This window comes from Cebus imitator, unplaced genomic scaffold (assembly GCF_001604975.1).
Source record: "Cebus imitator isolate Cc_AM_T3 unplaced genomic scaffold, Cebus_imitator-1.0 Scaffold191, whole genome shotgun sequence".
Taxonomy (NCBI): Eukaryota; Metazoa; Chordata; class Mammalia; order Primates; family Cebidae; genus Cebus; species Cebus imitator.
In genome coordinates this window covers 1,401,096-1,413,831 of record NW_016107506.1, presented here as the reverse complement: position 1 = coordinate 1,413,831, position 12,736 = coordinate 1,401,096, and the positions used below count along the sequence as shown (strand labels likewise).

The window sequence follows — 12,736 nt, the reverse complement described above, 5'->3', positions numbered from 1 at the left end:
TCACTCTGACGCCCAGGCTGGAGTGCAGTGGCGCGATCTTGGCTCACTGCAACCTTGGCTTCCTGGGTTCAAACGATTTTTGTGCCTCAGCCTCCCAAGAGGCTGGAATTACAGGCACACACCACCACACCCAGCTAATATTTTGTGTGTTTAGTAAAGATGGGGTTTCACCATGTTGGCCAGGCTGGTCTTAAACTCCTGACCCTAGCCTCCCAAAGTGCTGGGATTACAGGTGTGAACACCACGCCTGGCCCATATTTTACTCTCTACCTCCATGAGATCAATATTTTTAGCTCCCACATATGAATGAGAACACGCAATGTTTGTTTTTCTGTGTCTACCTTATTTCACTTAACATAATGACCTCTAGTTCCAACCAGTAACTGCTGTCAGTTGCTGCAAATGACAGGATAGCATTGTTTTTATAGCCAAATAATATTCCATTATCTGTGTGTATATGTACACACACACACACACACACACACACACACACATATATATATAATTTGCATTTTCTTCATCCATTCTTCTGTTCATGGACGCGTAAGCTGATGTTATATCTTGACTTTTGTGAATAGTACTGCAATAAACATAGAAGTCAAGACATCCCTTTCTTTTGGATGTATATCCAGCAGTAGGACTGCTGGATCATATGGTGGTTCTATTTTTATTTTTTAGGAATTTCCATACTGTTTTCCATAACAGGTATACTGCTTTTTGTTCCTACCAAGAGAATACAAACACCCCTTTTTTTCCACATTCTTGCCAGCATTCATTCTTTTTTGTCTTTTTTATAATGGCCGTTTTGACTGTGATGAGATGATATGCCCTTATGATTTTGACTTGCATTTCCCTGGCAATTAGTGATGTTGAGTATTTTTTATATATACCCATTGGCCATTTGTATGTAATAATAATTATTTTAAAGTTATTTTTATTATTTGTGTTTTAAAATTTTAATTAAAATGATAATGTGTATTCCTTAGATTCTAGATGCTTATTTTCTACTCTGTAAACACAAGCAACTTTGCAAACACGTGCATTTACATAGTGAATAAGAAGAAGCCAGAAAATAAGAATTAAAATAATTTGTATTGCACATAGTTGGTGTTTAATTCATAAGTACCCCTTACAAAGATTTATGACTCAAAAACAAGACAAAGTACTTCCATGGGTTGACAGAGGGCTGTGAACAGTTCTTTGAACATGAAAGAAGCTGGACACATAGGTCATTTTCCACTCCAGTGCTCTTTCCAGTCCATCAAACTGTTCTCTTCCAGGCCAGTAAGTACTTTCTAAAGTCTTCTTAGAGTCCAGCTTCTAGATATTTATTCCTTCCTCTCCCTGCATCATTCCAGCCAGAGCTCCCCTTTGTGTTCATGCAGTTAATTTCCTCTGAGTCAAAGGCCTCCTGTACTCTCACTCATTCAGAGAACAAATGTGTATTCTAGATTCTACGAGAAATAAGTTTCTTAAGAATTCAGTTTTATTTTATAATAAGCTAAGAGATCCTGTCTTTTTGTTTCAAATGTATTACTTTTTCTAATTTCCTCAAGCTTACATATTTCCTTTTTAGTTCTTTCTGAGATTAAGCATCTTAGAACTATGCCCTCTTTTGAATCACAGCACTACCATTAGCTAAGAGAAAAACATCTAATTCTCAGCTACTTCCAGGCATGATTGCTACAAAATCAGATCCAATATTGAAGATTCATGTTTGCTGTGTGTTTTATTATCATAAAAGATCGAAATTCTAGGCCGGGCGCGGTGGCTCAAGCCTGTAATCCCAGCACTTTGGGAGGCCGAGGCGGGTGGATCACGAGGTCAAGAGATCGAGACCATCCTGGTCAACATGGTGAAACCCCGGCCTACTAAAAATACAAAAAAATTAGCTGGGCATGGTGGTGCGTGCCTGTAATCCCAGCTACTCAGGAGGCTGAGGCAGGAGAATTGCCTGAACCCAGGAGGCGGAGGTTGCGGTGAGCCGAGATCGCGCCATTGCACTCCAGCCTGGGTAACAAGAGCGAAACTCCGTCTCAAAAAAAAAAAAAAAAAAAAAAGATCGAAATTCTGTGAACTCTCTTGATAAAACTTTCCAATTTCTTAAACCTTTCTTGATGACGTTCTCTTAAAGGACTAACTTGAAATTCTCAACATTCAGTTAAGCCCATTTCCTTCCTACTAACAATACTAACAGTATTCAACATTGCGGCACCTAAGTAATGCTGTAGTTCTGACAGACTAATTTATATTTGCCTTATTAAGAGTCTTTGCTTTTTTTGCTCCCCGACTTAAACTTTTTTGTTTTCCCCCAACCTATACAAATAAGAGTGTGAACTTTATGTGAAATAGCTGAAGCTCCACTTCTATTATGAAATAGACAGTGTCCCAAATTACCTTTTTTCAAACATTTTCAACAGCATCAGCCAGTGACAGCAATCCGAATACTCCAGAGAGAATAGGACCAAAACCCACAATGAGCCGCATGGACTAGGACAGCAAAGAGAAAAAAGAGAACACGAAAATGCCCTTGCTCTCCTCTGCGGGGCCCTTTTGTGCGGTTCTTGCCAACGCAGCAGCCCTCCCGCTATATAGCCCCGCCGCGCGCGGCCCCACCCGCTCAGACTCGCCGCGCGCCCAGCCAGCCATGGGGAAGGTGAGCCCAGCCCGCGCCCCGCTACCCGGGAGCTCCGTGCATCGCGGGGACCGGAGACTGGGGCGGGAGCAGGCTTGTGAGCCCTCGCCTTGCTTTGCAGATCACCCTCTACGAGGACCGGGGCTTCCAGGGCCGCCACTACGAATGCAGCAGCGATCACTCAAACCTACAGCCCTACTTGAGCCGCTGCAACTCGGTGCGCGTGGACAGCGGCTGCTGGATGCTCTATGAGCAGCCCAACTACTCGGGCCTCCAGTACTTCCTGCGCCCAGGCGACTATGCCAACCACCAGCAGTGGATGGGCCTCAGCGACTCGGTCCGCTCCTGCCGCCTCATCCCCCACGTGAGTGCAGCCTCAAGTCAGGACCGAGGCCCTCAGGACACTCACTGGATGGTTTCAAGCAAATGCTGAACATTAGAAGTAGTGATCATTCACAATAACTGAGAGTGGATAAAAGATGAACTCTAGTGGATTAAATCAATAGAGTTTGCGCCCCACAAAAGCAAAGTGTTACCCAGATACCAATGAATCACAATTAATCCACAAACACTTATTGAGTAAAACGTGTCCCCCGCCGTAGGGCTTGTATAAGACTTAACTCCTACTCTGGAATCATATAGAATGGAGTCGTAGAAAAAACACTACTACCTAATAGAAGAATAGCTGCCAGAGGGTGCGGCAGTCAATGGAGAGCAACACAGACATTTCACACATGTGCCACATATATCCCATATGTGTGTTAGAACACTACAGTTTATGAAAAATTCGTCCTTGGACTTACTGATTTTTTCCTCTATTTTCCTCATTGTATTCACAAATTATTGACTTAGAATTAATTGTTGTTTAATATATTACCTTATTAAAACATTTAATATTTTAAATAGGCTTATGTATTTAATATATTTCATTTATATCATATTTAAAATACATTATATTTTAATATATTTAATGAATATAATTTAAGATGTATTTAATAATTATTCATTTAATATATTTACATAATATATAAATTATATTATATTTCTTAGTTAATATATTTTAAATATATTTTATTTACATTATAATTATTTATGGTTTTTATTTTATTTATTTTATTTTTTTTTGAGACAGAGTCTCACTCACTCTGACGCCCAGGCTGGAGTGCAGTGGCGCTATCTCGGCTAACTGCAACCTCCGCCTCCCCGGTTCAAATGATTCCCCTCTCTCAGTCTCCTGTGTAGCTGGGGTTACAGGAGCACACCTGCACACACGGCTAATTTTCGTATTTTTATTTTATTGCATTTGTTATTTATTATTAACTTTTTTGACGATGTCTCTCTCTGTCAGCCAGGTTGGAGTGCAGTGGCATGATGTTGGCTCACTGCAACCTCTACGTCCAGGGTCCACGCGATTCTCGTCCGAGTAGCTGGGACAGGCGCATGCCACCACGACTGGCTAATTTTTTCTTTTTCTTTTCTTTTTTTTTGAGATGAAGTCTCGCCCTGTCACCCAAGCTGAAGTGCAGTGGCACGATCTAGGCTCACTGAAATTTTCGCCTTCCGGGTTCAAGCGATTCTCCTGCCTCAGCCTCCCGGGTAGCTGGCACTACAGGCACGCACCACCATGCCCAGCTAATTTTTTGTATTTTTAGTAGAGACAGGGTTTCACCATGTTAGCCAGAATGGTCTCGATCTCCTGACCTCGTGATCACCCACCTCGGCCTCCCAAAGTGCTAGGATTACACGCGTGAGCCACCGCGCCTGACCCCAAAGCCTGGCTAATTTTTGAATTTTTAGTACAGAGGAGGTTTCGCCATAGTGATCAAGCTGGTTCAATCTCCTGACCTCAAGTAATCCACCTACCTCGGCTTCCCAAAGTGCTGTGACTACAGGCATGAGCCACTGTGCCAGCCCTTATATTTATGTATTTTATAAATATAAAATACTTATATTTTAAATATATTTTATTTACATTTTAAGTAATTTTTAAATAAAATATAATCATTTTTGAATAAATATGATTTTAATTTGTACTTATAAAATATAATTTTAATATAATTTTTTAATAAATATAATTATTTTTAAATAAAACAATTTTTTTTATTTTTTTCTTTTTTAAAATATAATTTTATACATTTTATAATATATTTTAAATATAGTATATAATTAAATATATATTAGATATAGTGTATATTAAAATACATAATTTAATTTTTTAAATTTAATGTTTATTTTAATATTAAACATCTCTTCAAAATGGCATACAATAGTAATAAGCTGTTACAGATTTGGGTTTGTGTGTGGTACAGGATACTAAGCATAGGAGTCAGCTCATCCTGAGAAATAGCAGAATATATTAAGGCTATTTCTTTCTCAATTTCTTTATAACACTTTATAATCCTGAAAAGGTATTGAATATCTGCCTTCAGTAATGAGTTTATAAATATTCAGAATTAATTAATTTTACCGTGTATTTCAAAATGGCTTTGAGCGGGTCCTCTCCAAGCTGAACTGCCTAAAACGCATTGGAATCATTTCACGGTTGCTTTTCTTCTCTTTTCATTTCTGGGTTTGCCAGGCTGGCTCTCACAGGATAAGACTCTATGAGAGGGAGGACTACAGAGGCCAGATGATAGAGTTCACTGAGGACTGCACCTCTCTTCAGGACCACTTCCACTTCAATGAAATCCACTCCCTTAATGCGCTGGAGGGCTCCTGGGTCCTCTACGAGCTGCCCAACTACCGAGGACGGCAGTACCTGCTGAGGCCGGGGGACTACAGGCGGCACCAGGACTGGGGATCCGTGAATGCCAGAGTGGGCTCTCTGAGGAGAGTCATAGATTTCTACTGAAATATGTACTCCTTCGTAGTTTCTCAATCTGGAAACTAATAAAATATTTTCTGTGTGTTCCTGGCACTGATTGCTGGTGTCTTTATTTTGCCCTATTCTACGTTATTTTATTTACACACGAGGCAAATGGCAACCAAGATGTGTAATGCATAGATAACAAAGGAAATTCTCACAACAGAAAGATGTCTTCATATTATTATTATTATTACTACTATTATTGTTTAAAGACGGGGTTTCACCACGTTGGTCAGGCTGGTCTCGAACTCCTGACCTCAGGTGATCCGCCCGCCTCAGCCTCCCAAAGTGCTAGGATTACAGGCGTGAGCCACCGCACCCGGCCAGATGTCTTCATATTAAGCAGAACTTAACAGTTTGCCAAAGTTTCATAATACATTACCTCATTTGATTCTCTGGCCTTTAAACAGCTTGCTGCTTCAAACCAGATTATCGGAAATCTGTTTAGATTTCAGTTTTTCCCTGAGGAGGGAGGACCTGAAAACATAGGTTCAGATAGTGTGACCCACTTTTTCAATCAGGAATTCTGAACCTGGGTACCATAATGTGCGTCAGTTTTTAAATTCTCTACAATTGTATGCAAAAGTTGAGTTCACAAATCTCTGTCCGACTCCTTTACTGCAGAGGTGGCCATGTGACATTCTTCTGGTCATCAAATTGTAAGTGGAAAAATGTTGATAGCGAGGGAGAAGAGATGATTCTGGAAAAACTTTTCTGTTTTTTTTGAGACTGAGTTTCACTCTTGTGGTCCAGACTGGAATGCAGTGGTGAGATCTCGACTCACTGCAAGCTCCACCTCCTGTGTTCAAGCGATTCTCCTGCCTCAGCGTCCTAAGTAGCTGGGATTACCACCACACCTGGCTAATTTTTGTATGTTTAGTAGAGAGGGGATTTCACCTTGTTGAGCAGGCTGGTCTCAAACTCCTGATCTCAGATAATCCACCTGCCTGGGCCTCCCAAAATGCTGGGATTACAGGCGTGAGTCACCGTGCCCAGCCAAACTTTTGCCTTTCTAATGAAAGGGAGCAGATGCCTCTGGTGCCCCACATGCCCCTTTCATTTCTTACACTCAAGAAATAACAGAGTGTGTGAGAAAGACCAGGAGAACTTCAGAGATGTTGGCGTTGATGTGCCTGAGCCCCTGGACCATGCTAACAACCTTTTACCTTCAGACTTCTTGTGAAGGCAGTCAAATATACCACATTTTGTTTAAGCCGCTGTATCTGGGTGTTCTGTTACCTGCAGTTCAAAACACATTTCTAGCTGATGTAGAGTATATGTGAATTTTCCTTAGGTAACTGTATAGAATTTTATTTAGAGACATTTCTAATTAAAAAAAAGAGAGAAAGAGAAAGAAAAGACGGGAGCTAAATGATGAGAACACACGGACACAAAGAAGGGAACAACAGACACTGGACCTATTTGAGGGTGGAGAACGGGAGGAGGGAGAGAACCAGAAGAAGTAACAATTGGGCACTAGGCTTAGTACCCGGATGACAAAATAATCTGTACAACCAACCCCAGCGACACAAGTTTACCTACATAACAAACATGCACGTGTACCCCTGAGCCTAAAATGAAAGTTGAAAAAAAAGCGGGGAGGAGAGAGAAAGAAAGGGAGGGAGGGGAAAGACAGAGGCAGAAAGAGGGGCCATTATAGAACATTGTAGTAGTAAGATAAGATGGTTAACACATTTTATTTTATTTATATATTTATTTACTTTTTGAGACAGAGTCTTGCTGTGTCACCAGGCTGGAGTACAGTGGCATAATCTCGGCTCACCATGACCTCCGACTCCTCAGTTTAAGCGATTCTGCTGCCTCAGACTCCCAAGTAGCTGGGATTGCAGGCACACGCCACCACGCCTAGCTAATTTTTGTATTTTTAGTAGAGACGGGGTTTCACATTGTTGGCCAGGATGGTTTTGATCTCCAGACTTCAGGTGATCCGCCTGCCTCACCCTCCCAAAGTGCTGGGATTACAGGCATGAGCCACTGTGCCCGGCCTAACATATTTTAAATCCGTATATCATTATTTTATGTACCGTAAACTAAGGTCTAACTCTAATGTCACGCTCAATAATGAAGGTGGAATCAGAACTTAGAATGGCAGCTCAGAAACTGCTGGTTTTCTATTATAAAATCTATTATGAAATCTTGTCAAAGTAATGACAACATTAGCTCATAGATTCTTACCATGAGGTCATTGCAAACAACCAACCAGGAACTGAATTTAAAATATTGAATAATCCAAAGCTGTTTTCTCTCTGAACACACACGTGCACACACACACATGCACACACACACACAGTTTTATATATATTTATATAACCTCATTCAATATACATATGTATGAGTTAGTATACTACATATAAGGCTGTCCTACGGTATCTTCACTTATATTGGTTCTTTTCCTACCTTTTATTCTGTCTTATTTGTACTCTCATTGCTAGAATTTTCAAAAGGAGGAGTCACTATGTAAGTGCTTAGAGACTACTCTGATCTTGTCATTTCCCTGATTAAAAACCTTTGATGTTCCTCCACTTCCCATAGGAAAAAATTCAAATTCCTGAGAACCCGATCCCCAGCCTGACTGCCTCATCTCCTATTTCCTGACCTCAGCTGTCCCTCCTTCCCATCTCATCTCAGTCCTCCAAGCACAACAAACACTTTCACATCTCTGCCCTTACTTACATCTTTTCCTCACCAGGATTTCTCTTCGGTACCTTCTCCCTTGTGAGTTACTCAACCTTTAACCAGATCAAATCTCACCCTAATCCCACAGCCAGAAATGGATCTGATGTAGAATGCTTTAGACTGAAAGTAGCAGCAACTTCATGTTGAATAGGTAAGCAAGATGGAAATCTACTAGCTCACATGACAGGAAGTCCTGGGAGCACAGGATTTAGGGATGGTTGATTCAGCAGCTCAACAACGTCATCAGGGCCCCAGGTTTTGTCTGACTCCCGTGGTATTTAGCATCTGCATCATCCTAAAGCTGGTGTCCCTGGTCACCACAGGACATCTATTAGCTGCAACGGGGGCAATATATAAGAAAGGTTGAGTGAAGAAACACAAGAGCAGTCTTTACTTCTAGTGCAATTGTGTACAGAGCACAAATTCCCAGGATTGAAGAGGACCTTAAAATTTATCTGATTCTTCAGTGTGAGCTTTGGTGTTATAGGGAAATCAGAGTGAACTGAATAAAAGGAGAAAGAAGCATAAAGTCCAAGGAGGGAAGGGTATAAATAGAAAAAACAAATCTTAAGATGTCAATTATATTGAATATTCTTTTATTTTGCTTTAAGAATATTTAAGTAAGAGGACTATAAGAGTTTTTTTTTTTTTGAGATGGAGAGGACAACAGCTAGAGAGTACAGTGGTGTGATCTCAGCTCACCACAACCTCCATCTCCTGAATACAAGTGATTCTCCTGCCTCAGCCTCCCCAATAGCTGGAATTACAGGCACATGCCACCAAGCCCGGCTAATTTTTGTATATTTAGTTAGAGATGAGGTTTCACCATTTTGGCCAGGCTGGTCTTGAACTCCTGACCTCAAGTGATCCACCTGCCTCTGCCTCCCAAATTGCTGTGATTACAGGTGTGAGCCACCACACCTGGCTGACTACAAAAAATTTAAAGTAAATTTTGTTTTGGACACTCTTTAACTCCTTTATAATCCATGGAATTCACTCTGTCTTGGGAGGCAATTCAGATGGTACCAACTATTAGCAAACATTTACACTTCTTCAGTCCTTTGTGATAACGAGGAGTTGAATGTCACAAGAACAGCAGAGGAAGAAATATGAACTAACTTTTGAGCCTACTTCTAGGAACCTATCCTAAGATACAAATTCTAAACATGAAAAAAAATGTTATGCACAAACTATTCACTCAATCTTTATTATAATAAAACAAATGAAAACTGATAATTTTCTAATCATAGAGGAATGATAAGTAAATGACAGCACATGTACTTAATGAATGTTTTGGTGTTTTTAAATAATTATTTATGAAGCAGTAACCAGAAAAGGTATTTGATGTAATGCTCACTGAATTTAAAAGATTCAAAATTTTAACTGCTTCCTAAACATCCCTCCTCCACACCTTTTTCTTTCCTTTTTTTTTTTTTTTGAGTCAGGTTCTGGCTCCATCTCCCAGGCTATAGTACAGTGGTGTGATCTTGGCTCACTGCAACCCCTGCCTCCTGAGCTGAAACCCCTCCCACTTTAGCCTCCAGAGTAGCTGGAACCACGGGCATGCACCATCACACCCAGCTAATTTTTGTATTTTTGGTAGAGATGGTTTCACCATGTTGTCCAGGCTGGTCTCAAACTCCTGGGCTCCAGCAACCCTCCCTCCTTGACCTCCCAAAGTGCTGGGATTACAGGTGTGAGTCACTGCGACCGGCCAACATCACATTTTTTCACCAAAGCATAACAGAATTTTAACAACAGTTTAAAAATGAGCATCCATTACTCTCTTTGTTCTGACTTAAAAAATTTTTATCACAAAAATGTTGAAAGATAAAGAAAAGTTATAAAGACAGTTTAATAAAAATTACTTCTAATTACATTCTTTATGGGAATAAGCATAGAAAAAGTACAGAATAATCCGATTTTGGTTCACGTGATTTTAGGCATATATATAACTGATTTATAAGGTTTTAAATGTTTTGTAACCTACTTTGTTAACTTCCTTCTTTCTTTCAGCTTTTATTTTTATACAGTTTTAGACTTGCGGAAATTTGTCAGAAGAGTACAAAGAATTCTTACACACCCCTCATCCATATTTCCCAAATCTTAACATCTTACCACATTTGGACATTTGGGAAATCTTATTCCTCTCCTCTCTCTCTCTCTTTCTTTTTTTTTTTTTCTCTCTCTCTCTCTTTCTCTCTCTCTCTTCCTACACACATACATTTATTTCCTAAACTTCGAGAACTAGTTGCAGACATAATGACTCTCTTATCCATATGTACGGAGAACACTTTCTTTTTTTTTTCTTTTGAGACAGAGTCTCACTCTGTCACCAGGCTGGAGAGCAGTGGCGTGATCTCGGCTCACTGCAACCTCTGCCTCCCGGGTTCAAGTGATTCTCCTGCCTCAACCTCCTGAGTAGCTGGGGCTACAGGTGCACGCCACCATGCCCAGCTAATTTTTTTCTTTCTTTCTTTCTTTTTTTTTTTGTTTTTGTTTTTGTTTTTAGTAGAGACAGTTTCACCATGTTGGCTAAGACGGTCTCGATCTCTTGACCTTGTGATCCGCCCACCTCAGCCTAACCAAAGTGCTGGGATTACAACCAAAGTGCAATTATCAAAATCAAGAAATTAATAGATAAAATATTTTTCCCTTATTGCTCATGGAATAATTTTTATGTTGTAGTAAAAAATCTAATATTTCCTTATAAAAATATACTGTATTTAAATATATAAATATCTATAGTAGTGAAATTTCCACTGGAAACATTTTAAGTGTGCAATTCAGGGACATAAAGTGCATTTACATTATTGTGCAATCATCAGTACTATCTATCTCCACGATTTTTTCATCCTCCCAAACTGAAACTCTGTAGTCATTAAACAACAGCTCACCAATCCTACCTCCCCCTGTCTCTGGTAACCACTGTTCCACTTCCTGTCTTTATGCTTCTGACTATTCTAGGTACCTCAAATAAACGGAATCATACAATATTTGTTCTTCTGTGTCTGATTTATTTCCCTTCACATGTTTTCAAGGTTCATCCATATGGCATGTGTCAGCATTCCTTATTAGAAATGAGGAACCTCCAACTATGTTTTTTGCAAGATTAATTTATTTGGGGTCCCTTGAGATTCCAAATTAATTTTAGGATAGCTTTTTTCATTTCTGCATAAGAAAATCATTGAGATTTGATAGAGATTGCATTAAATCTGTAGATTGCTTTGAGTAGTATTGACATCTTAACAATGTTGTCTTCCAATTCATTAACATAGGTTATGCTTTCCATTTATTCTTTAATTTCTTTCAATATTTTGTAATTTTCAGAGTATAACAAACCAGGGTTTTTTTTAACTTGACATATAGTAAGCATTTTCCATACCCTTAAATAAATTCTTTGACAACACGAATTTTGGTAGCTTCATAGCATCTCGTCAAACAGGTGTTCCATGATTTATTTAATCAATGCCCTATTCTGGACATTTTATTTGTATCCAATTTTCTATATTATAAACACTATTCTGACAAAATATCACTGTGCATAATCTTTGTATGCACCTTTATTTCCTTTAGACAAATTCCTAGAAATGGAAATATTAGATCACAGGTGTGAGAATTAGGAGTTTTTAAATATACATCAACAGTGCTACTTTTTTTTTCTTTTCTTTTTTGAGACAGAGTCTCACTCTGTCGCCAGGCTGGAGTGCAGTGGCGCGATCTCCGCTCACTATAACCTCCGCCTCCCGGGTTCAAGCAATTCTCCTGCCTCAGCCTCCCAAGTAGCTGGGACTACAGGTGTGCGCCATCACACCCAGCTAATTTTTGTATTTTTAGTAGAGACTGGGTTTCACCATGTTGGCCAGGATGGTTTGGATCTCTTGACCTTGTGATCCGCCCACCTTGGCCTCCCAAAGTGCTGGAATTACAGGCGTGAGCCACCACGCCTGGCCAACAGTGCTACTTTTTATACAAAACTATGGCTTAAAATCTTTTCTTCTTTCTACTGATTTATAGTTTCTAATGTTCCACAAAAGTTATAATTTTTAAAAGAGAAAGATGTAAATGAGGCTTATTAAGCTTTACAGATCATATAAAATTTGTCCCAAGAAAACTGCTTTTTAATATTAGACTTGGATAGCAAGAATCTAAGGAATGAGATTGGGTGCACCAAAGTTATTGTAAATCAGTGGATCTCAATGGGGGATACAGGTGGATTTGCTTCCCAGGAAACCTTTGGCAATGTCTGCAGTCAGTTCTGCTTGTCACAACGGGAAAGTAATGTTACTGGTACCCAGCTGGTAGAGGCCAGGATGCTGCTAATTGTCCTGCAAAGCACAGGACAGACTCCCCATCCAGCAGATAATTTTTGGCCCCAAAAGTCAAAATAGTGCCGTGGTGGAGAAACCCTGCTGTGAAGAGAATGGAGGCCAGGTGCAGTGGCTCATGCCTGTGATCCTAGCACTTTGGGAGGCCGAGGCGGGCAGATCACCTGAGGTCAGGCGTTCAAGACCAGCCTGGCCAACATGGTGAAACCC

The 12,736-nt window shown here is 40.0% G+C and overlaps 1 protein-coding gene and 1 long non-coding RNA gene across 4 annotated transcripts in view; both read left to right on the top strand.

Moving 5' to 3' along the window:
• The first annotated feature begins 1,941 nt into the window (after positions 1-1,941).
• LOC108316717 overlaps positions 1,942-12,736 on the top strand; it is a 19,783-nt gene continuing 8,988 nt past the window's right edge. Inside the window, exon 1 of the long non-coding RNA XR_001830415.2 lies at positions 1,942-1,973. This is a non-coding gene — a long non-coding RNA (uncharacterized LOC108316717). The remainder of the gene's footprint in view (positions 1,974-12,736) is intronic.
• Positions 2,547-12,736, top strand: part of CRYGD (crystallin gamma D) — a 14,953-nt gene continuing 4,763 nt past the window's right edge. The window contains exons 1-3 of one of the 3 annotated variants that reach the window (XM_017546712.2): positions 2,547-2,656; positions 2,757-2,999; positions 5,214-5,552. In XM_017546712.2, coding sequence (XP_017402201.1) covers positions 2,648-2,656; positions 2,757-2,999; positions 5,214-5,486 — 525 coding nt within the window. In that variant the 5' untranslated portion in view covers positions 2,547-2,647 and the 3' untranslated portion in view covers positions 5,487-5,552. Of the gene's footprint in view, positions 2,657-2,756; positions 3,000-5,213; positions 5,553-12,736 lie in introns of those variants that run through there. The other 2 variants (XM_037745060.1, XM_037745061.1) reach the window with 2 other exon arrangements.